Genomic DNA, 25,460 nt, shown 5'->3' on the forward strand with positions numbered 1-25,460 from the left:
TGTTATCCCTTTTGGGGTAGCAGGCAGGGAGAGCCTTGAGCAAACAGTCTAGCGTCAACATGAAGATCATTCAGAAAAAGGAAAAACCGCCAGCCTGCTGCATGATGCAGAAATGTATTTCTGAAGAAGGTTATGAAATTAAGTCATGAAGATATTTAGGTGTGAAAACCACCTTTTCACAATTCAAAATCCTTATTAAACATTTAGCCATTCATTTTCCAGGCTCTTGATCATGTGATAAACCCCCCCCCCCCCAAATATTGTATGTTGGTTTTCATTTGGCTGCCGAAATACAATGGGGCCCTTTAACAAAGCTTGGAAAACAATGGCCCCTCTCACAGGCCGATGAGAACATGAAAGGTAGTCTTGGAAGGCAGTCAGACAGGCGTTTCTCTGTGCATGGCCTGCGGGGCCGGAAGCAGTGCGGCCCCGTGCCTCGTACGCCGAGGGGGCGGGGCCACGCTCGGTGCCCCGGGCCCCTGGTTCCTGGCACGCAGCCTCCCCTCACCCAGACTCTGTGCCCACATTCTGGGCAGCGCTATGGAACACTGACTCGCTATGTTGCCCGGATGCGCTCAGAAGGGCCACAAATGGGCAGCTGTTACACACGCATAAAGGTTACGCTGGATCAGTGGTGACCTGTAAGGGGAGGGAAAATGCCAGGGGTGGCGGGCGGGGGGATTCAAATAATATGAATGACAAGTGAGCTGGGTATCTGTGGTGGGAAGGCCAGGTGATGTCATTTCCTGTTGTAGTTTAGCTATGCTGGTGAGGGTGATGCCATCTCGAAATATCTGCCGGCTGAGTGTGTCAGGGCTGATCTGCTCTCGTCCTGACAGACCGAAACACCAAATGCTCTCTGTCCTCTTCTCGCCGGGTCTCATCCAGCTTATTTCTACACAAAATCTTTTTTTTTTCTTTGCAAAAACCCTGAAGCGATGCTCTGGTGGACACAGACTGACTGCCGGTTCTTCTGAAAATTATGGGATCTGGTGGCAGTTTTACCAGTGGATAAGAGCAGCAACTGGGGAAACTGTAAAAACCGCTCCGAATTGCTTCAGATTCAGCCTTCATTTCTGTCCAGAAATGTCTCCTTTCACAAACGTATAGGGTACTTCTTTCTCCATTTTTGCCAACCCGTGCTTTATTGTTACTTATTTCAAATACCATAATGAAATAAAAGCCTAGATTTCAACAGTTCAGCTAAAGATACTGGTGAATTTCTCCCTCAACTTTGTCATGGAAGCCTAGAAAAAACGCCCTAAACTCACAGTTCCTCAGAAGATTTGCAGTGAAGTCCCGCAATCATCCACCGTGAACTGAAAATGGGGATCCGGTCATCGGGTCAGGGGCTACACAACAGTCATATATCTCAAACTATTAAAGATAATTACTTGAAATTATTGTCATTATTTTGTATGAAAATGGAACATTCTAACCTTTTAAACCCAACCTGGGCCAATTTAAAAATTTTACTTGCTCATTCCTATTAATATTGTCAGAGTGACACTGTAATTATGCATTAAGTTGAAATTAATAGCAAAAACTGTCAGTGCTTCCCACCTCAGTATAACAGAGAATGGCCTTTTCCAAATCTGGGGTGATCCTATGGTCTTTTGTAATTGGTCTGCTCCCTCGGATGCCATCAGAAGAGTTGCTGTAAATGATAGTAAATGCTTTGAACTGTTGTAGGCAGTAAAATGTTCCAAATGAAGTCTGTGTCCCAGAAGCGCACAAGAAAGTATTCATAGGAGGCAGCAGTAAAATAATCCCATTTACCATCTGGTAGATTGGTTTGGAAAGGCAAGCGGCTGTTTTTTCCACAGCTGTGCCGTCATTTGAAATGCTCACCACGTCTGAAGCAATTTAACAAACCTTTCACTTCAGAAACCGATGTCGGTTCATGTGTTAATCTCACGCGTCTGGGATGATGGCTTACATTAATTGGCACGATGGTGTAGTGGTTAGCATTGTTTCCTCGTAAATGTGGAACCTAAGTTCATGTCTCCTCCCCGGGGTTCTGTGTGTGTGCAATTTGTATATTCATGTTGTGGGATTTTGCTCTGGCTACTCCTGCTTCCCCACACAGTCTAAAAACATGCTGGGGTTAATTGGAGTTATCCAACTGCCCTAGGTGTGTGTGTGTGTGTGTGTGTGTGTGTGTGTGTACCCTGTGATGGGTTCACACCCCATCCTGGGTTGTTTCCTGCCTTGCATCCATAGGGACCACCCGCGGTCCTGAATTGGACAAGCGGTTACTGAAGTTGGATGTATGGAACTCTCTAGATTAAAAGTGCAGATCTGTGAGGAGCAGTGAAGGAAACCTCTACAAAATGCTGCTTGAACTATTTTAACCATCTACACCCCCCCCCCATGTCACACGGTCATATGGTCACATAGTGTGGTATGTGGTTTTGTTTTCCCACAAAGTTGTGCCTCGAGTTCTGTTCCCCCCACCCCCCATGTCACTGTCTTGGAGCCAAGTAGACATTCCTGCAGCGTACTTGTGTGGTCTGTTCAGGTATTTTTCTGAAATGCTTCCTCAGTGTTCTCGGTTGATGGTTATCTTGCATATGATAAGTGAGAAGAGCCCTAACCCTTTCATCTTGCCCTGTCCCGGTTAGTTTCAGTGACAGCGGCAGGAAACTTTCCACACGCCTGAATGACTGGGTCTCTCGTGACCCGCCCCTGGCTGTTTGAGGCGTCTGTGATCTCCGTGGTCCTCAGCAGTGGGACTTGCCATCGTTCCCTCGACACCCTTGACAGGGTGTATCGGCGTCGTCCTGGATTCCCAGCGCACCTTTACAGAGATCTCGACTCTGTCAGAAAAGCTCGTTTTTGGCCCTGCTTTGTGATCCAGGCTGCCCTCGTTATCTTCGTGTCTCCTGGTTCAAACATGCACGCCCAGCGAAATTGTAGCAGTATCGCCACGAGCTGGTCGATTTTTATTTTCAGTAGGTGCGTAACCAGCCCGATGGATCTTGTCTGCAGACGGGTCATTAGCTTTATCAGAAAAGCCTGCTTTCCCTTATCATTTTAGGACTATTTCTGTAAAGCACCTATTTTAGCTCTGATAGCCTGCTTTTCCACCATTTTCGATTTTTACTTTAGGCAACCTCTCTGAAAAGAGACTTTGATACACCGTGCAATAAACGAAAAACAAAAATGACAAACTTAAGGACCACTTTTTTATTATTGGCAGATTTTGAATGCAAGGCAGCTTGGATTTTGTGCAGCGTAGCTGCTCTGTCATTTCCGTGGGTACCAGCTGCATCTCTTAGAGCCTTGAACAACATTCAATAACTAGTCCTTAACAACAGCAGGACCCTTAGCTGTGACGGGCTGAAATAATCACGTCTGCCAGTGCTACTGTGGAGGGAATCGTCCTTTTTAACATTTCGCTGTAGGATCTTCTGCTATTGGCATTTGGATGGCTGTGGGAGCTTCAGCGCACTGTTACCAGCACATTCGTTATTCACTTTGGATGCATGCTCCGTGTGGCAGGTTAACATTATCGTTCTGCTGTTTAATTACCTGTTAAACACTGTACTTAAGTGCAGTCTTTTGAAAATAAGGGGTAGCAAATGGAAGACAAATTGCTCTGCTTGCATGAAATGCCGTTGACTAAATTTAAATAACAGGTGAACAGCATAATTCTCCTTGGTTGATCTCCGTCTTGGGGCGGCATGGTGGTGCAGTGGTTAGCACTGTTGCCTCACACCTCTGGGACCTGGGTTTGAGTCTCCGCCTGGGTCACATGCCCATTGCTTCCAGGATAGACTCCGGGCCCCCCGCGACCCAGTAGGATAAGCGATTTGGAAGATGGATGGATGGATGGTCTCCGTCTTGCGCCTCTTGTCGTTGCCCTATTCACTGGCCCTTCCCAGGACTCCCAGAGCTTTTGTTCCACAGGCTTTTCGCATATCTGCAGCTTGAGCTTTGGGTGGCTCACACTTCATTTTCGTACATTTTTTGGCAGTCGGTTTCTTGTTCCGAAAGGCTTGTTAACGGCTCAGTCAGGCTGGAGTAAAACTCGCGTTATGCCAGGTTCTGAATTTCCTTCGAGACTGAGTGTGTGTGTGTGTGTGTGTGTGGAACCTGCTTCATAAATGATGCCGATGAAGTGGAGGCGAATCTCAGTAGTAGGGCGGCAGTGGTGCTGCAGTGTTGAGGATCATCCTGCCCTACGGCTCACACCTTTAATAATTTGCGGTGCCTCCCTGCTGTCAGAAGCAATGCTCTTCAGCGACCCGCTCTGGGGCCCGCGTCTGTCGCAGCACGGCTTTGATCTGCGGGCAGGACCGCCATCTTGGGGAATATGGTGAACGGGAGCGTGCATGCGCTGTGCCCTCTCTGACTTTTCTCGTGTGTCTTTTTTCCCCAGTGTTGTCCGGCTCGCACGCTGGTGTCCATCTCGGTGCGGCGGCCGCGGTGGTGGGGGTGTTGCTGTGGTTTTGGCCCCCGATGCCGTCGAGTCTTGCTGTGTCTGTGAATCCTGGTGCTACGTCAGTGTGGGGGAGCTCGTTTCTCAGGGATGCCTGACTCAGAAACCCCAGTGACGTGGTTTCGTGGGTGTTGTAATGTTCCAGACCGATTATGAGGTTTTTTTTCCCCCTCCGTTCCAGACCCAAGTGCTTTCTTTTCCCTTCAAAGTTGTGAGTTGAGTTCTGTGCCCATTATAAAATCTGCCCCTTCGTCTTGGTATCTTTGTACCTCACTGACTCCTGCCACCGGCTACTTTTCTGGCCGGTCTGGCCCCACGTCGCCCTCTCTCGGCGCCTGCTATAAGCCCGCGGCTTTCTGCCCTGCCTGGTGATGTGTCACGCAGCCATTGGCCGGTCTGACCCCACATCGCCCTCTCTCGGCGCCTGCTATAAGCCCGCGGCTTTCTGCCCTGCCTGGTGATGTGTCACGCAGCCATTGGCCGGTCTGACCCCACATCGCCCTCTCTCGGCGCCTGCTATAAGCCCGCGGCTTTCCGCCCTGCCTGGTGATGTGTCACGCAGCCATTGGCTGGTCACGTCTGTTTCAGTCTCACCCCCCAGACTCTAACTTCGCCATAATAGACTTGTTCCCATTTACTTTGTTCTCTCAGAAAGAAATTAATAACTGTAGGTAGCTCAGTGCTAAATAAATATTTTATAAAGTAATCTGGCTCATTGAAGGCCTTGTGGCACCGCCTTGTTTTCCCCTGCGGGGGCAGCGGAGTGTAACTCGCCACATGCTATTCTTTTCAAATGGTGTTATGCCTGGGGGCTGTTATTTCTTATATTTTAATCTGCTAAAGTTAATTATTCTTGCAGAGTGTACTTTTGTTCTTTACCGGGAACACTGCGCTGTATCCGGGACACAATTTTTATTTTTTTTGTTACTCCCGAAATGGTTTTTACGATTTTTCTTTTAAACCTGTGGAGTTTGTTTGTCAGTCACACTATAAAAAAGATGTTTGCGCCAATTGAAATTTGACAGGCCCGTTAAACGATATTTTTCAGCTCAGCTAGAATGTCTGCATTATTAAGTTCTGAGTGCTACTGTGATGCACTTTTAAGGTAATGGCTTTCAATTTAAATGGACCTGAATTCTAACATTTCATTGCCCCCCCCAACCCCCCCCCCCCCCACCCCACCCCACCTGTAATTTGATTTGAGATGCCCACTGTTATACCACTACTACAGACAAACCAGTTGAGTATAAAATCTTGGTCTGGGTTTGTACTTCCTGAATCTGAACTGTCCACTGCTGCTTACTATCCTGTCACCCTCGTGATGAAAGGTGGTTCTCATACTGGGAGACACAGGCTGTCTCCTCATTATTCATCTCCTGAGGTCTCATCCTCCTGCTCCAGGATCTCACCGGGTCTGCCCCCCCCCAATCCCCGCACTGGCCGTCCAAATGGCTCTGATTCTGTAGGAGATGGATGGTAGAGCGTACCATTCAAGGTAGTATTGGGGAACAAGTGACATGCTATTGACTCCAATAATAAACCAACCTATTTTTCTGTCATTTGAAGTCTGTGGGCATCGTCATCGCCAAGGCCCCTCTGCTTATTTAGCGTAAGCAGCCAGTTACCATGCAGTGGGCTTGAAGTGCACTGCGCATTGTGCTTTGAGACGCGGCATGTGGATAAATCACATGGGTGGGTCGCTGTTCAATGTGCCTTAAAAACAAAAGGACTGCTTAGCTCTCCAGGTGTCATTGTGGGGTTGGTTTTTCTTATATATTTTTTTCTGGGGGCTGTTTTATGTGTCAATGAGTCAGACTCTGTAGAAAATACCCCGTGAATAACATCAGCGTCCTACAGCCATAATAACTGGCTCACAAGAGCAGTGCCGGTCCAGCTATCTTTGACAACACGGGGGGATAACACGCCAGATTCTTTATTTTCCTATTTGAACCCGTCACCACGAGTCTTTAAACCAATGGGAGTTCTTGAAGGAGCCAGAAATTTGGCAGGAACGGAGGTGGCAGACTTTCGTTGATCAAGCGAGGGGAACATTCAATGTGGCACATTTTGGATTTCCCATGTTTTTCTCGCACCCCTGCCGAGAGGGGATGCTCTGCTCGCCGCCTCGGGCGTGACCCGGCGCCCGGTCCGCCTAGCGGACGGTGACGCGCCTGTCATTCGGGGCTGTTTGTTTCTGCGAGCCGACGACTCGCTCGCATCTTATATCCACCGTGTCCTGGCATTTGCAGTTGGGCTCTTCCTCTCTCTATAGGCCCAATTTGGCAACCTTGCCACTCTCAAGGCTTGCAGACTTTGCTATATCTGGTTTCAGTCCCATTCATCCTGCATACGGAGGAAATTAGCAGAATGATCCTGAGTTACGCTAGTGCTGTGTAATAGAGAGCCTTAATCGGGAAAGAAGCTCTTCCAATGCAGTGTTATTTGATGGGTGGCCTTAGAGATTTGATAGAATCCTGGTCAGGAAAGATCAGTTACCACCTCCTCGCTGAAGATGGAGATTGTCGGTTTTAATTTGTAACTTTCCTCGGTTTTGTACCCCCGACTTTATCCCACTGGAGTGTCTTCAGTTTTTTTGGCACCAGGTGGGAATACAGGCTGTGAAGATCGAAATAATACAACAAACTTACTAGGTTTGGTTTTAATTAGAATAATTGTTTTGGAGATTTGTTTGAGAATTTTGTTGCCGTGTTGTGTGTTGTCATGTAAACTCTGCGGAGTCCGGGCCAGCTTCTTCAGACCATCACACATCTGCTTATGTGAATGCCCCATGGAATCGCCATTCTGTCATCGCACACGCAAAAAGCTAATTTCCTTCTGTACGACAAAGATTCATTGGATAAGTCTGTCCAATCAGAAGCCTGTCGTAGCCGAGCATTTTGTGCTTTTCTCGGGGCCCTGTCAGCCTCCACTTACGCCTGTATTTTCTGATCTAATCCAAGTGGCTCTTCCCTGCATGTGGCGCAATCAGAGCTCCTACCATCTTGCATGCAAGAGCTATAATCATTTTTAAAGCAGTAGATAGACTTTACGAATCTTTATGAAGTATCTGAGTGCGTGGTTTGAATACCGGTAAATGTATTATGTGCACGTCGTAAATTCTGATACTAACCATTGCATCTTCATGTCCAAAAATCCTGCTAAATAAGTATATATCCACCTGTACAAAGTCTTATCACGGAGGGCAGTGTAGTTCGGGCCATAATTATTAGCTAGGCTGACCAGAAACTCCATGTGAGGGAGGACACTTCAAGAAACTGAAAGGCACCTGCGCTCGGCTAAATAGCTCCCTTCTTCTTGAGCTTTGACTGCTTTGATTGAAAAACTCGTCCAGCTGTTACACGTTAAAATTAGCGGCATATGCATGATTATAGGAGACTGACCAATTAGCACGCAGCAAGAACTCGGTGCTTAACTGAGATCCAGGTTCTTTTAATTAAAGCGGTATTTTAAAAACCCTGTCCGAGCTCGGTGTGTCCTCCCTAACACGGGTTATCAGGTCTCCCTATTATTAGCGCCCTATGAGAAATGGGACATTTATGTCCCGTTTTAACATAATTTTGCAAACTTTACAAAGCAAAACATTCGTCAGTATAAAAACCTCCAATTGGTACATTTTTAATTTTACAAACAGCTTCCATGTTGCTGTTTATCAATTTTATTGAAAATTTGGGATGGTCAAAATGATTAGCCGCATGTGGACTGGTCAGGAAGCATTGTAGTAAAGTTAAATGTTTACCACACATGAAGCCCATATGACGTGATTGGCTCGATCAATTAGCACTACACTCTAACAAATGGACTGGAATGAGCAGGGCTAGTGGTACTTAAAGGCAAGATCGAGAGGAATCATGCTTACATTCTTCGTAATTTCATCATGCCAAAAACCAAAGAAATAAGTACAGACCTCAGAGAAAAGATAGTGGATGCTCATCTTAAGGGGAACGGCTATACGGCCAATTGCAAGCCTTTCGCTGTTTCCAGAACAGCTGTACGTTGCATCATTGCAAAATTCAAAGTGACCCATTCTGTCAGGCGTGGTTGCAAGCGCAATATTTCAAAGACTTTGGAGAGGAAAATAATCAGAGATGCCAACAAGAACCCCCAGATCACTGCAAAGGACATTGTCAACGAACTGGCCTCTTCTGGACTTGACGTCTCAAACACAACTGTTGTGAGCACTCTTCATAATGAGAAGCTTTGAGGTCATCGGCCAAGGAAATGCCGTGTGTGAGCAATGGAGTTATCAAAGTTGGAAGAATTTTGGGAGTCTGTCCTTTTGGTCTGGTGAGACACAACTGAAGCTGTTTGGGCATGTGGATGTATCTTTTCTGCCATAGGAAGGGAGATGCCTTCAACCCTAAACACACAGTTCCCAAAGTCCACCAAGGCGGTGGGAGCATAATGCTGTGTTTTGCTGTTTCCAGAACATGGTTTCCTGTCCTTGTACATGGCATAATGATTAAAGGTGATTATGTTGACATTTTAAAGAACGATTTGAAGAAATCTGCTGCCAATCTGGCTGTGGGTTGTCGCTGCAAGATAGTGACCCAAAGTAAATATCACGGGTAGTCCAGAACCCTTTGAGGAACGTCCAGTCAAGGTCCTGGAGTGGCTGTGTCAAAGCCAAGATCGCAGTCTTATTGGGAATCTTTGGTGAAAGCTCAAAGTTAAGGTCCACTCTCAAAAACAGTCTAATTTTGCGTGAGCTTGAGCAGTTTCCCTTGGATGAATGGTCTTCGATCATTCAGGACCTGTGCAAACCTTGTGAAAACTACAGTGAGAACTTGCTGTCAGGTGTGAGTCAGAAGGGTTACCCTATTGGATATTAAATGTCAGAGGGCCAATCTTGGCCATGCTTTCCTTGTTTAAATTAAGTACACCAATAAAATACTTCCATCAAACTTCTTGGAAATTGTCTTTGTCCTTTTGGAAGCAGTTCTCATAAGCACTTTAAATACTAGTTATTTTTCTGAGAAAAAAATGTTTTGTTCTATTTTGGCCGGGGGTTAATGATTATGACCTTAGCGGTAAGGATAAGTCAGACTTCAGCTGCAGGAGGTTTTTGGATGATCTGGCTGCGAAGAAATTCACCCTGGAATGTGTGCTGTTCCTTATCAGCAGAGAGGAGGCGCTGACATCAGTGTTGGGCGGAGGGGAGCGCTGTGCATGCTGGGAGGCAGCAGCTAGGAGAGAGGAAGGCGCTTGTACCGCGCCCTCTGAGGCTCTGCAGGGGCTTTTGGATGTTTAGGAGAAACTGTGAAAGGGTGAAACGCGCTGGTGTCCTAATGAAAGGCAGTGCTCCTCCTAGAATTATGCGAATGTCTAAAGAGCAAAGAGTTTTATCGTGGTTTTAGTCCCCAAACACTTTGCAATAGACAATATGCTGCTTTTCTGCATGTGTGAGTCCCAATGGATTAGTGAGTGAGTGAGTGAAATGCACAAAGTGTAGATTGGGAGAAGATTTTCTCTGTTCCTCAGAAAGCACAGGATTCCACAGTCCATCCCTGCAAACCCAACAGAACATTTCCTTTGTATCCCGAGGTTGTCGGCCAATTTGGTAACAAACTGGCAACACAGTGTTACATTTATTGGGGTCCACAAAAGTTCGATGGACAAATGAGAGTGCCTCCGCACAGAGTGACCTACTCAGGCCTCTAGGTGTGAAAATATAGGGAGAGAGAGGGAGGCCTGTTGTGCTGGGGATGACTCAGTGCAGATGGCAGGGTGGGGAAGTAGAGGTTTGGCTTGGGGGGGGGGGGGGAGCAGCAAAATGATTGAAGTAGCCGCACTGCATGTGTACTCCCGGGCTGAATGCTCGGGTGATTATCGGTGACACCTGCTGATGATTTTCAGGGCAGCACATATCAAAGCTGCCCTCCTTTTACGGCGTTTGGAGTAGATTTCTCCTACAGTTCAGACTTCTGGTTTAATAACACAAAGGATTCATGGGAAGTTGTGGAAGCGGGAGCAGAGATGGGGCGACCCTTTCTAAATGGAAATAAGATACAGGAAAAACAACCTGCATCGATCATTAACTAATCCTGAAGGTGTATCGCCTGGTTCGCTTTACAAATTAAGGTTCGAAAAGCGACGACGGGGTACAGTGCATTAATCTTTACAGTTGGTTGAGGTGGATACTGTGATGAGTCCAAGGTTGCACCAGGTTCTCAACTGCAAAATTGGTGGTTAATGGTTAACATTACCCCCTGAATGTCTGCCGATAAGATGTTAATGACACAACCACCGTCACACAAGCCTTATACAGGCTGCCGTGCTTATAGCAAAGAGAAGCAGTTGTGTGCTAAAGCGAGTCTGTAGGACTTATCTGTAGCAGCTCCAGGCTCTAGGATTACTGAAAGGCCTATTAAGCCATAGATACATTACTCAAGTCAAACAATGCAGGTCCTGTCACCTCTGAAGTATGTAAATGTATGTTCAAGCACGAGCATCCAGAAGATGGTAGAAATCAATAACTCAGAGAGGCTAAATTATAGCACATAGGCTAAAATTGATCTGATTAATTACGTGGGCTTGGATGATCTTCCAAGCGTTAATATGCTCTGTAGGAATCCCTTTGTGCTACCAGGCCCAGTTCAGTGTTATTTTTACTTTTTTGAATGAGTAGAATGGGTGATCTCCAGTGTTCGGGCTGAACGCTGCCCCAAGGGAGATCACGAGTTACCGTTGCCAAGGGTGAAGTCACCTGTTGTCGAACCTCCTGTTTCCTGATGCGACTGTGAGAGTGGAGGAAGCTGGCTTTTCCTGTAAATTCTCATTTTTACCTTCTAGAATGTGCTCTGAAAAATAGGACTGGATCAGAGTACCCCTGTCCCGGACAACCCTTTATCCATTTTCACACTCCCATAGGTCCTGTATTTGATCTCATTTGAATTACCGGCCGAATTGTCAACTTTCAGCCTGGTCCTGAGGAATGTGATATATTGTCATAGTGAAAAATAATAATCTGCTGCTGCCTGCAGCTCTTATCCAAGCGCCGTACTGATGTAACGCGTCTCTCTGGCTGTAATTGGCTGTCTGTCCTATGCCAGCCTTTTTTTGATTCGTATAAAATCATGACTTCCTGCAGTGTTACTTTTTACCTTGACCCCCCCCCCCTTTATTCTCTCTCCTCCCCAGTTACAAACAAGAAGCCCCCACAGCTGTCCATCACCAAGGTGAAGCAGTTCGAAGGCTCCTCCTCTTTCGCTAGGAGGTCTCAGTGGAGCATGGACCAGCTTCGTCAGGTCAATGGCATCGACCCTAATCGAGTGAGTGCTTTGGATTGGAGAGTGATGAGGGTTAAGGGTAAATCTGAAAGTAGATCTTTTGGGTCAGAGAAGCATGTATTGGCATTCTAGGCGTAAGGGAGTGACACTCTGAAAAACAAAATCAAAGTATTTTCTTAGAGCGTCGCAATAATCCCATTAGAGTTTTGATGTAGTAATGGTTGGGTAGGGTTATTAAACACATTTATGACCTTGGCTTCCAGCATTGTTTTTCTTCTGTGCAAACTATGTCTACACTGTTAATTTATCTACTATTTATTTTTTATTGTTTTTTTCCCTTGGTTTTCATCTGCAACACTCCATAGGCTCTTATCTCTGTATAACTGAGCTCCTGTGGTTCCAAAATGAAATCCGTAGGTGATGCCCACCAGGCGTGTCATAACATCTGACCAAGTGCTGTGTTGGTTTTATTTGGGCTCCTGATGCGTGGCTATCCTCTGCACCCCCTGTTCCCCAGGACTGTCCAGAGTTTGACTTGGTGTTTGACAACGCCTCCGACCAGTGGGTGGCGGGTTCCGCAGGGGAGAAGTGCATGTTTGTCCAGGTCTTGCACCATACCTGCCAACGGCACAGCGGAGAGCGCAAACCAGAGTTTGTCAACTGCCAGTCCAAGCTGCTCGGAGGTATGACAATAAGGCATTTACGCTGCCCCTGCCCTGAACATGCTGCCGTTTTGACCCTGAAGTCTCACAGCCGAAATGCTAGCGGCTTTCATTCTGTAGAGTCCGGGGCTGCTTTTTCAGTGAACTCAAGAGGAATAATTGGGGTGACTGTGGCTGTTTTCTGGGTCACCTGAAGGTAAGCTAGGTATGTGTTCTGTCTTATCTGGATGCTGGACCTGACAGTAAGCCAGTCCAACCAAATCAAGGGCATGTAGGAGGCCAGATCAGGCCATACCATAATTTCTATGCTTAATCGATTTGTGGGTCAGTTTCACTTCACTACTGTTGCTGACGTTCGCTTGTTGATAACTAACAAAGTACGTGCAATGCTTGTTTTTGTGATGTAGTTTGCTCTTTGCAATTTGGTTTGAAGCATAAGTGACACAGTTCAGAAAGCCTTTCCTACGTCTATCTGATCGTCTTCAGGGCTGAGGGCCAAGCAGGATGAGGTTGCTCCTTTAGAGCGCTGGCCTATGCAAATGTCAACAGTACAGTGCTGTTACATGTTGATGATTCTTGGAAGCCTTCAGATAGTAAAGCAATTGGCACCATTCAAAAGATGGATTCCAGGAATTTGAAAGACCAGTCCTCGGAGTACTAACGCCTTCAGCTGAGGATTAATGCACTCATGGACAAACAAATTTGGGCGGGGTGATGCTTGCCGATGAGACGTCATTAAATGGAACAGATGCATTGCTGGCGACCGCATTTCATGCACTGAACGCAAGTGTCTATTTGCTTTGCTTATTTAAGCTGCCTTTTATTTAAGCTTGAGTGCCTTTGAGTCATTTTTAATCAGGGATTGATCCATTAGGCTGAAGTTCCTGACCACAGCTGACAGGCTGTGAACGTTCCTCCGGGATGAATTGTGGCCTGAGGTCAATGGCTATATTTGCTGCTTCCCCGGAAGATCGAGTGTGCTGTAGTCTGGCTATTGACTCTTATTTAGGCTGCTATTGGAGCATATTGAAGAAGGTGGGATCTCATCTATTTAGCCATTCAGAAAATGAATCTATAGTGGCGAATAGTTGCGACTGGGCCATCCTGAAGGGGAGGGGTCCTAGTGGTTCCTCAGTCTTCCTGCCCCTCCCAGTTTAAGTCTCACACCAGTGCAAAACAATGATGATGTGGCTGCTCGGGTGTGGGACAATAACTGTGTCGGGTACATCTTCGGCGCTGCGCTAGGTCACATGACCTCTCTGTGTGCTTGAAAATGGGTTTAGTATCAAGCAGAGCCCTGACTTCTCAGCTGAGTGTATAAATGTCACTGTGGCTGTAGAAACACGTTGTTTAATAGCCGGCTGAGTTCCTCCATGAAATGCCGGAAGCTGTGTGCGCAGTAAGCCTCATTTGGTGCCTTGGTGACTATCCTAACCTCTGATACGCAGTAATAAGGTTTCTCTGTTCTGGCTTAAGGCATGTGTGTGACGCTGCGTTGGTTCTGCTTGGGAAATCCGGCCAGTGTTGGCATAATCACACGACATTGGGAGCAGAGCAAGAGGCTGTGAATATTTGTACTCTCACGCTTTGGTCGGACAGAAGCTCAGAGCTCATGCCTGTCAGTAGGGCGGTGTGTTAAGGCTCCATTCCATGTCAGTCTTTGCGGGTTATCTTTGTGTCTTCAGGGAGAATCACTTTGCATTTTGGGGATGGAGTTTGGTATCAATGTTTGGAGTGTCACCTTAATTAATGGTCCCGTGCAGAGTGAAGCTGTATATGTGGACCTTACAATTTTATTTTCCTTTAAAAAAAAAATAACAGCATGTTTTTTGCTGTTTATGGGAGTCTGTGCATGTATCTGCTCTGCGACGGACTGTGGTTAATCTGGGGTTAATCACAGCATATATATATATATATATATATATAATATAATATAATATAATACACATTTGTGGAACCTTGTTTCCCAATAACTGCCTCTTTCTGAACTCCAACTTGGATTTGTATTCTGTCTGTAGCCATGGCTGTTAAATAACTGCTGTGTAATGATGATGGTAATAGACTGTTATTAGTACTGCTGATTTTCTTGAATCTTTAATATAGGCATCTGGGCAGTGCTAATGTTAACATGAAAAATCAGCCATACAGTTTGGCTGCATGGAGAATATAAATCAAACTGATAATTGTCATTGTTGCAACAATGGAACTTTCTCTTCCCTGAATGGTATTAAGACGGCATTGTATTGCCGTTATGGGTCGTGGTCCAATGATTACTGTACTGGGACTGTGGTCGTATTTAAATCCCAGCACTGAGTCTGTTCTTCATAACGGCACATCCAGAGATATTGGATCGTGTGCAAGTCACTTCAGATTAGCTATGCTAAGGATCTGATATGCAGTTGTGCACTGTACAGTGATGTTTCACAGGGCTCTGGATTGTGGTGTTGTTGCTGGAGGAGGCTGTGAATGACAGCCTGGCATTTTTGACCCCTGAAATGGTGAGGAGAGCAGCTGGCAAATGGCAGTGACTATTCAGTGCCACATAAACAAGGATAAATTTGTACATCCCACTCCTTTCGGTTCCATTGTCACCGCGGTGGCCGTAGTGTGATAGGATCTTTGCTGTGTGGCGTGTGTGGCTGCCGCTGTAAAGGTGAAATCGCTCTTAATCGTGCTGCTTATTTCCATCCAGGAATTCCATCTGCTGACTTTCCTAACTGCATCTGAAGGCATAATATAAGTAGGGGCTGCTTTTTCCGTCTTTCTCATGACCAAACATGCATTTAAAAAAATAATGCCATTTAAAATCATTTAAAGATCTCGCACCCACACGTTGCCTGACCTGCGCTGCCTGACCGCCGTAACCCCCCCATACGTAACGCCTCAGGGATAAACGTCGTGGCATCTTACCCGGAACTGAGACCTTGTGTTTTTTTTGTCGTTCTTTGCCCCAGAAGCATGCTCAGTAAATTCAGTCATGTTGCGTTGCAAGATGTTTTTGCACGGAATGAGGAATACCAAGGTATCAAGCCAGAAACGGCCTCCAAAGAAAGGTAAGTCCCAGGAACCTTCCGGGTCCTTCTGCGACCAGGACGAGTATTCTGCTAATGACTGCAAAGTGGAACCAAATAACAAGTCGTGTTACCTTGGATTCCGTGAATTATAGTCCGAGTTACAAACTGCTTGGATCTGTTTCTCACTGTTGGGGTTTGTGGAGTGATGAATGGTGGAATGTCTGTGTAGGGGGAGCTTACACCATAAAAAAACATGAATACAGAGTGACTCTCATCTTATTTTCTTAAACACAGCTGCTTAACACATGTTACATACATACACATCTGGCTTTTGTTATAGGCTCGAGTGTAATCTACCAGCCATCGATTGTGTAGCCTTAGGTTTGTCAGGTCTTAAATTAGTCTTCGAATGTTGCCTGTCGCTGCAACAGCTTTAACCTCAGATGCATATTTTAGTGATTTCACGCCGACCATAACACCATTGGCCGGAGTGGGAAGTGATGTCGTAACTGGGAGTGTTAATTGCTTGCTTAGGCAATTGCAGTGATAAAATGGGGATTGTCTCATATCCGTGGTATTCATGTCTCTGTTTGACTAGGAGGTGATATATAACTAGTGAAACCTAATGTAAACTTCCCGTCCTCGTTTGTATAACCTGTTTGGACACGCCGCCGTCGGCCTGCTTTGGCTCTGCTTGCTTGTGGGCGACCCGGCGTGTTGTACAGCTGCTCATAACTGTGCCCCAGAATAGTGATGCTTTATTAATCCCGGTGGGGATATTCTCTTTTCACCTTCTCCGTTCTTGCTCTTCATGGGACACACAGATGCATATGCAGGCGAGAGGAAGCTGGGGGGGGGGCGGGGGGGTCACAGCACAGGGTCAGCCAGCATGCAACGTCCCTGGAGCTGGGGGTTGAGGGCCTTGCTCAGGAGCTCAACACCGACACCGCTGTGCTGGTCCCAGGACTCAAACCGGCAACCTTCTGATCACAGGCAGAGAGTCACAGCCTGCTGATCCACACACCAGCCCTATAGTGTTTCTCGACCCGGTTCTCTGGGACCCCCACGTTTTTGCTGCCTTCCAGCTCCCAGTGAACCTCTGCAGGACTGGCCTGGAAAAAGAACTTGCGCAGGGTGAAGGGACTGGGTTGAGAAACATTTGGTTTAATGCCTTAATATCTTCTGCAAAAGTAATAGTTTGCCTATTATGAAGCTTCCAGTGGCAGCGCAGGTAGGTCTGTTATGAGAAAGGTACCACATCAGGGTCAGGGTTACGGTTAATGACCTCAGATTTAGTTTCTGCTGTGGGTCAGTTAAAGCGAGTGTCTGCCGTTTAAGGGCCCTGTTCCATCAAACAAAGCCCGTTCAGTTGAAGGGTGCTTGACAAAGGGCATTATTTGCACATCACTCCATGATGTTTATAGCCTATAAGAGGACAGAGGATCGGCTATGTCTGACAGAAAAGCTTGTGAGTGATGTTGTAGGAAATGGAGACATTAAAGGTGACCGGCAGTTAGCACCACGGCTATTTTTTCTGGAATGTTCCGTGTTGTTCAGTGTTTAAGTTCTGAGGCTTATAACTGCTCAGGCTCACCAGGTTCTGAGGTCAAGTGGAAGGGGAATGAGGTTTGGTGGTTAAATGTCATTATCACCCTTAAGATTAGTGAATTTCCAATGAAGAATACAGAACTGGGCAAGGGGGGGGGCCCCACAGAATGCCGTATAGACACGAGGACAAAGGTCTTTTTGGGACAGATGTGAATACCTACATTTACATGAGAAATGGAGTGCTGGTCTCAGATGATGTCCAAGCCTTGATCAGAATGCCGATTCCTGTGTCCGGCTTGGAAAAAGAAACATTGTTCTGTGGAAAAGGTCACAATTCCTTAGGACGCTTCTTGGCAGCATCTTGCCGGGCGGCGTGACATTTTGAACTGGTCTCTCGCTGTCCCACTGCAGTCCCAGTTCCTGAGGCGCCGCAAGGATCCTCGCCGAGCAGTCGCCCACCAGGTGTACATGTCTGCTCAACCTCCGTTTGATTGGCTGAGGAGCCAGTGTTCGCCAGTGCGCATCACTGGAGGCTCTCTCTGAATGGGATGCCATGTTCAGCAACGCCACTGCGATGATGAGAAACACAATGTCGGCTTTTCCGATGAGAGAGCACAAAATGGCTGATTGCAGGGGTAACGAAAGCATCGGCTTTTATTCTTCAGAGGGCATTAACATTCTTATGAGATTGAATATTGAGCGATTGAAAGTAAAATACGTACTTTTAGTGGCGAAGTTGTTTCAGGATGCTCCTTCAGAGTGTTAGACGTGAAGTTCCTTGTCCTCAGCCAGCCTTCTGAGTGTATTATTAAGCCTTTCTAAAAGCCTAGTGGGTTGTCCCCTTTCGCTTTGTTTTATTCCTGTACCTTAAAACCTTTAGAAAATGGCTGCACTTTTTTCTGAATGCCTGATTACTATGGTAATTGCTCATGCATGGCCCCGGTGAGCCTCTACAGCCTCGGTGGAGCTTCAGGCCGCCCGTCACTCCGGGGTCCTGCTCTGCCATCGGCGCTTCATCCTGCAGCCAATCGGAGCAGCTCTGCCGGAGTTGAATCTACTCGTCTGGCTGGTTCATGGAGGGCCAGACCGTGACCCGGCAGCGTTGGTGTGCCTGTCCCTCTGTATGACTCTACTTAACGTGAACCTTCTGACCTACTTGCCGAAATGGTCTCCTGCCGTCGAATCCCACAAAAACCTATCTGGAATCCAGCTTGACTGGCGGAATGTGGGCTTGTGGGAGAAGCCCGCTCAGAGTGGGGAGCCGAGATGCATGTGGATGTGGCTGCAGGGGTATTTTCCACAGCCGCCCAGAAAAGATTCCTTTCTCACTGAAACGAGCCCGACATCCCGGGTCAGTCGCCACTGCGACGCTTGATGGTTTCTAACAGGAAGTAATCAGTGCTGGAAAAAATGGGTTAAGATGCATTTTTTGGAAATGTCACTGTGGGAATCCTTAGATGGGCCGGAGCCCGCATCGGCGTCCCTGCCAGCCCCCCCCCGCCAACGTGCAATGAGAAGCCGGCTTTGTTCCTGTGGGTGGCCCTGCCCCTGCTCAAGCCTTTTGTGTGTTGTTTCATCGTTGATCAGACGCCCCCCCCCTCCAGTGAAGAGCTGGGTCCCGTCTCCGCTGCCCACAAGCGGAATGGCGCTATCGTCCCTGGTGACACAACGTGGGCAGCGGTGTGTGACGGGGTGGGGCTGGCTGGGGGTCGGACGGGGTGGGGCTGGGGGGATGGATCGCCATACTTGGCCCGGATGATGTACCTGTCATCGCTGTATCTGTAGCTGAGTACTTATCGATGTGTACATACATGTGAGCAAATACGGCTGGGATGCACCCTGACAGAGCAGCCCAGGTCTGTGTGCTGCTCCTCTCCACTGTGCGTTTGTGTCAGAGGCCTCTCTGCCTCTTAAGCGTTTCCTGCCACATTTATCCGGGTGACAGTGCTGCCCCTCTGTCTGCATTCTGTCTGAGAAACCTGGCGTTCTGCTGAATTGTTAGGCCCTGGCGGAGGAGAGCCCAGCATTGAGGGACTGCTCCACACGTGTCGTGTTCGCACATCGGGGGTCCTGAACGCCCTGTCTCTTGATTAGAGGGTCTTGCTTCAATCAGCAGTCTTGTTTTGAAGGGCTTGTTTTGCTTGCCTCTGCTCTCCATGTTTATTTTAAATTTGATCATATTATACAAGCCGCTCTGTTGCCTTCATAGTGTGTTTTGTCTTTGAATTTGTTTTATTATCCATTTTTGATTTATTTCTCTCTATTCAGAGCTAGTGTAAACCACTTAAAGCATGTGCTTTCAGCATTTTCAAGTGCAAAATGATCATAATACATAAAACATGATTTCCTCTTCCGGAAACCCTGAATACTGGAGTCGCTCACTGCTGCCGCCCTGGTGTCATCCCCAGGTAACAGCATCCTGCACTCGGCCGCCGACAGCGTGACCAGTGCGGTACAAAAGGCCAGCCAGGCCCTGAACGAGCGCGGTGAGCGACTGGGCCGGGCCGAGGAGAAGACCGGGGAGCTGATGAACAGCGCGCAGCAGTTCGCAGACACAGCACACAAGGTGAGGTTCTGGTACTGTGGGGGGGGGGATGCATGACTGGTAATTACAGGTTTAGGTGTGGTGAGGATGCTACTTTCAACCCCCGATGTATGGGAGGAAGCCAGGGGTGTAACTGTTAGAGCAGATTCGCCCACAAACCCTTATTCGGGTAGCCGGCGTTTCCCTTTGCAGGTGCTTTGGTCTGCAGATGTGCTCTGACCCACGGTGCAGCTGTGCTTCTGTGACCCCGGTCATGCATCCCTTTGTGTGTCAGTCCAGTGCGTGCAGAAGTAACCGCATCAGTTTGTCCTGCGGGGTTCAGCCCTGGGTAGGATCTGCATTATTAATTTGGCTGATGCTGCACCTGGTGTGTTTGGGGGGGGTGGCAGGGGGCTATTGACTTTGCGGCCTCCAGGGGGTGCCAGTTACTGTCCTGTGAGTTTGTCAGACAAACCTGGGGCATGTTTCTCTCGTTCCTACCTGCTTCTCTGAGTGCACTCTGGCAACACTAAATGCTTTGACATCCTCATAATTTCGTTTCTCATTTTTCCCGTATTAAAAGGTAGCCGCTTGACCCCGCGTAAGGGGGCATGTGTGCCCGCGCCCCTCCTCTGTGTTTCTGCCGAGCTTAGTGGCGCTGTGGTCATGCAGCTCTGAGGTCCTGGCTGATGGTGGTCCTGCTGTCAGAAGCTTCTCGTGTCGGGCATCGTCTGATAAACACATGAATGAATGAATAATGAATCACGGTGACTGTGCTTTGATGGGGTCTCCTTCATGTATGCTGGCCTCTTGCCGGCCACAAATTAATTCCCCACGAGGTGAAAATGAGGGACAGCTTTCCAGCACGCTGGGATGTTCACCTTCCCACAGCTCATTACTCTGCCACCTTATACAAGCTATTGATGTGCTAATTCAACTAGATGCTTAATTACTCTAATTTCTGGTAGTAATTTTAAACACCTTAGTGAAAGCTACTTTTTGTACAAGTCTGCCTTACTGTGTTTATAAATAGCACAGTTACTGCACTCTTAAGCTTTTGTCGTCTAAGAGCCACCTAATGTTTGACGTCCTTGTTTTTATAACTTTAATGTTGATGACGGCATGTGAATTTTTATTTTTTTTTGCTGGATAAATGTATCACTTTTTTGTGAGAATTTGACGTATAGCTTCCTTCTGGTGCAATGTTCTTGTACTTCGAAGATTCATACAGATGAACTAAAATATTAGTTAAGTACAGAAAGTGTATTTCGTAATTGAAACGTGAATTATTTAAGCAGTTGTTAAAACCTGTAGGTTTTGAAGTGAGTAGGTTATTCACTGTTTGCAGTAAAATTAATGTGCAAAAACCTTATCAGCCATTCAGAGTGGGAGTGGATCATTGTATGGTTCCTGATGTACTCCTGATACCCGATCCTCATTTACAGCAGGTGTCCGTAAATCCACAGTCACAGACTTGGCTTGTGCAGGATTTTTGTGTTTTGCTGCCCCCTGGTGTTGTAAAATAATAGTGTAGAAGGCTTGGGGATTTCAGACTGGATGACTAATTTTCTAGGATTGTTTGGCTCCATTTGTTCTCTGATCCGACTTAATTGTTGATAGTGGGCATTGTGGTGAGGGCTTGAGTCCAGTTCTGTGTTAGGGGGATTTACACCGCCTATCTATGTGTGTGTCCTCGCACAGTCAAAACACATATGAATCATGGATTTCTTCATATTGGTTTCTGAGCGAATGTTGTAGTATTACTTTAATTACTGTAGGTAAAAATGAATTTGCAGTGTCAAATTGTGTCTTAGTTGAAATGTTTTTTCCACCTTAAAGTCCACCATAAATGTGCCTGCGTTGACTTTCATAATATTTTGCCAGCCTGATTAAATGAGGTAAAGATCTGTGAATGACCTACTAACCTGTGAATGACATGTGCATCTTCTAAATAACTTCCTGATGTTAGTGTCCTATGAATGACCAGTGAATGACAATTTCAGTGTCCTGTGAGTGACCAGTGAATGACACATGCAGTGTCCTCTGAGTGACCAGTGAATGACACATGCAGTGTCCTGTGTGTGACCAGTGAATGACACATGCAGTGTCCTGTGAGTGACCCATTTTCTTTTCTCCTACAGCTTGCCATGAAGCACAAGAGTTAAATAGCCAAACCCCCAAGGGATCTGCCTGGATGTGAGAAGTGATGATCCTCTGGGACACCTTTCTAACTGTATTAATATTTTTAACGTCTTATTTCTTGTATGCCATTATCACTAATGAGTTTTACCTGCACACCTGGATATTGAGTGAACATCTGACCTGGATCTCCGTTAGCCAGCTGCCTGTCCGTGGGCCGTTTAGCATGCAGGTCGCGCCGCATACTTCCCTGTGGCCTGCCGCCCACTCGCTAGGCTACGCTAAAACCTTTTACCGACCAGCCCCTGTTTTCGGTCTCGACATTGCCCCCTGAAGGCCGACACTGTTATGACACAGTAGTGTATTTCATTATGTCCGCTTCTGTAAAATGCCCAGAAGCGCTGCGAGTTGCATGTAAAATTGTAGCGTATTGGCAGCCTCTGTCCTCTGAGACTTTAGAATGTGAAATCAAACTTTCAGACATTCCTTTTTCCCGCCGTATATAAAATATTTCCAGTACTACTTTCTGAAGCTGCTGCCATAGTTTAAGAGCTAAACTCAGTTTTGCTCTATGAAGAGTGATGTGTGTTTATTTAAAAGTGTTTACAAATCGTAAACCCCCCCCCCCCCCACTATATTCCCTTCATGCCCTCCTCCCCTCTACACTATATTATGGTTTAGTGTCCAGGATTTGCTTCATCTTCACATTATTGATTTAAATGATAACATGACTACAGACAGATATTGTACATTGAATGATTACTGTCACTGCAAACGACTAAGAAGTTTTTATAAATATTCCAGAAAGTAAAACAGATAACAAAGGAACCCCCCCCCCCCCCTTTGTTTAAAGTAACCTAACGTGAATATTCTTTGGGGTATTATAACAATAATTAAATTTCATTTAGAACTGTAATCTCTTTTTTCCCCTCTCCCAAGTGATCAAGTATGAAATAACCTCATTACTCTATATGAAGATTTCTTGTATAATTAATCTTTCCATCACCATGTTTTAATCAGCGGAATTTTAAGTCCAATGAAATTTAGCATCAGAGTCCATTGTACTTTTTATATAAATGGAGTAGCTGCCGTATCATGTTTGTCTGCTTTATGTAAATAATGTCTGTTTTACAGATTTCCGCTCATTCCCTAAATAACCTGGTTGTTGCCATAATGAGGTGGTTGGGGGCGGAGCTTAGCTGTATCAGGAGAAGTGGTGATGGGGTCAGAGTTTGGCCTGTGCTGTGGTGACACTGATAAAGACTGTCAGGTTACCCAGGAGGAGAGATGAGGAGGCTTGTCTGAGTTGGTTATGTGAGTAGATGTCTGGACGTTTGGAGGCTCGTCACATTCTGGATAGTCTCCATAGCGATTATTAGCTCTAAGACCAAAAGAAGGTGATGTGGCTGACATTGACCTGCCGCTGCTGTAGGGGGCGGTTACTGCAGCGAGGTCTTGGTCCTCACTGTGGTGCAAGCTTATTCTGTGCCCAAATATGCTCAAACAACTCGGTTCAGTGCTTTAAGGTGATTTAAAGAGACAGTATGGATTCCTGAGTTATGAATATGTTGAATTAAGGACAAGAGGATGTTGTTTACTGGATGGTATGTTTAAAAGGCCAAAAAAAGATCTCATTTTATTTCCTACCTTTCTAGTAACTTCTCATGCGATGTTCTCTGCTTCACAGCGTGTTTCTACTAGGCTTATCTGACCACTGCCACCATGCAGTGGTCTGTGTGTCTGAAGTGTCCATGTGCAAACGATAGGCTTTTCCTGGGGACCACCTGCAGTGCTGGATCTGAGCTGCAGGAGGCGATCTTGGGCGAGATGCTGTTCAACATCAGGGCATCTTATGTGTAATGTGTGTTATGTGCCGATTTTTAATATATTTGTGCATTAAAAGAACCATCTACACCGAAGGATTTAGTAGCTGAGCATTTATATTTGTGGTCAGAGTTGCATTGTTGACTGTAAGCTTTATGTTTTTTGTTAAAGTGTGTAAATGTGGTATAGGAACTGTTCTAGAGTTGTGTGTACTATAATTGAGCCAATGCATTAAACCATTTTATCGAATATGCTTATCCTTTGTTCCCTGTTTTTATAATCTGTGATGTGTGGATAGACAAACATTTAAAGTGCAATGATTCTTTATCTGTGCCTTTTTCCTGAAATCCTAAACTAACAACCTGCTGTATGTCAACACGCTGCTTATGTAACGTAAAACTGTATTCCACATTAGAATTATCCAGGGTAACGCTATCTTTTGGAGCGGTGAATTGTGTATTTTAAAAAAGTATGATGTATCGTCTCTGCTATTTGTACAGTAATATCAGTTTAGGCAGTGCAGTCATTTTGGAAAGTTGTTGAATTCCTAAAGCAACAAAACAAATGCAAGTTACAGCCTTTTTGGAATGGGAAATGGAAACCAAACACACCTTACTGGACATAACTCCCATTCATCATCATTTTTAAATAGTAATAATAGTACTGATGTTCTGTAGTCCTGTGGTATAATGTTTGGGCATTTTCCAGGATCTGCGAACATCCGTGTGGCAGTGTGGGGAGACAAATTAAAGCTTTGCTCAAGTAATTAAATTGTAATTTATTTTTAACCGTGAGTATCACAAACGTATTTCGTGCACCCCTCCAAATAACGGTGTGTCTCTTTTTCTGAATTAATTAGTTTCCAGTTATTATAATACTGAGCAACGCATCGGACAGAATGAAATCACGTGGGTCTTGTAGTTGGAACTTTCAGTACCTAAAGCCTGTTTGCGTTCCCCGTGGGAGTTATATATATAATCTGATAACGGAAGGAACTCTGTATTGTAACATTGTGGAGATAAATACTGATGAAGAACACCACTAGAGGGCGCCCAGACACAGCTTGCCAGTCCCATTCGCAATCAGATAAGTAGTATTCAGTCCGGTGTTATGTTATCGCAGTTTTTTTGTTTTGGGGATTTTTTTTTAAATTAAGAATACTTTAAAAGCACTAACGGGTTTAATCAATGAACTCTGTAAAATATGTGTTCCGTTAAATCATCCTTATCGCACCTACTGATTTAGTGCCAAACAAACCTGGCCCTTTGTTACTGTCTGTCTGGCATATACATTTTAAGCTTCGCTATCCTAACATGGCAGAAGCGATTTAATGTCCTTTCATGGAAAAATCATAATGTCATCAAAGAATCATGATGAGATTAAGATTTGCATGTCAAAAAGGTCGAAGTCTAAAATCTGTAATTAATAAGGATGGGATTACGCGAGAGAATGTCTCTATAAAGATAAGGTCAGCTTTTGATCCTTATATTGTTTGTGTGACTAATAAAAATGTTGGACTTGAATGACTGTGATTATGTCTCGTTTGTGGTCCAGCTGGTTTCCTGAATTGTTGATTTTATTTGTTTTTCTGTCCCGTGCTACAACACACAGACGTCGGGTCTGGGGGGGGGATTTCCCACGCCCCAAAGAGGCTGCCCCCCCCCCCGACCTTGCCTGTCTCGCTGCCGACCATCCAGCACCAAATCGGCAGCCTTACTTGTGGCGTCTCACCGCTTAGTTTCCGTGGAAAACGCACCTTCCTCGACTTCTGCTTATATCTCATGACCCCGGTCGGAAGTACCTGAACTTGTTACCCGTCTTATTTTTGGATTTAAATTAACCATGATATGGATTCCTTAGCAGTGTAACGTTCCCAGTTTTCATTTTAGCCTTTCGAGCCACTGCTCCAGATCTGCTTTTCCTAAATGTTCATAATCAACAGACATAATTAGGGAAGTCTGTAACTAATTTATTGCTTAAATATTGAGGTTATTTTAGCGGCACAGTTTCATATGTAGGTTAGTGTTCTACTTGGCAACCTTAACGCTTGGCATATAT

At 45.9% G+C, this 25,460-nt stretch overlaps 1 protein-coding gene across 5 annotated transcripts in view; it reads left to right on the plus strand.

Annotated features, from left to right (window-relative positions):
- The window catches only part of stxbp6l (syntaxin binding protein 6 (amisyn), like), a 42,510-nt gene extending 17,585 nt beyond the window's left edge, over positions 1–24,925 (plus strand). For 2 of the 5 annotated variants that reach the window (XM_048985432.1, XM_048985434.1), the window contains exons 3-7: positions 11,603–11,733; positions 12,209–12,374; positions 15,308–15,406; positions 19,324–19,481; positions 21,581–24,925. In XM_048985432.1, coding sequence (XP_048841389.1) covers positions 11,603–11,733; positions 12,209–12,374; positions 15,308–15,406; positions 19,324–19,481; positions 21,581–21,604 — 578 coding nt within the window. In that variant the 3' untranslated portion in view covers positions 21,605–24,925. The remainder of the gene's footprint in view (positions 1–11,602; positions 11,734–12,208; positions 12,375–15,307; positions 15,407–19,323; positions 19,482–21,580) is intronic. The other 3 variants (XM_048985436.1, XM_048985437.1, XM_048985435.1) reach the window with 2 other exon arrangements.
- The last annotated feature ends 535 nt before the right edge of the window (positions 24,926–25,460 follow it).

This window comes from Brienomyrus brachyistius, chromosome 19, assembly GCF_023856365.1.
Source record: "Brienomyrus brachyistius isolate T26 chromosome 19, BBRACH_0.4, whole genome shotgun sequence".
NCBI classification, from domain to species: domain Eukaryota; kingdom Metazoa; phylum Chordata; class Actinopteri; order Osteoglossiformes; family Mormyridae; genus Brienomyrus; species Brienomyrus brachyistius.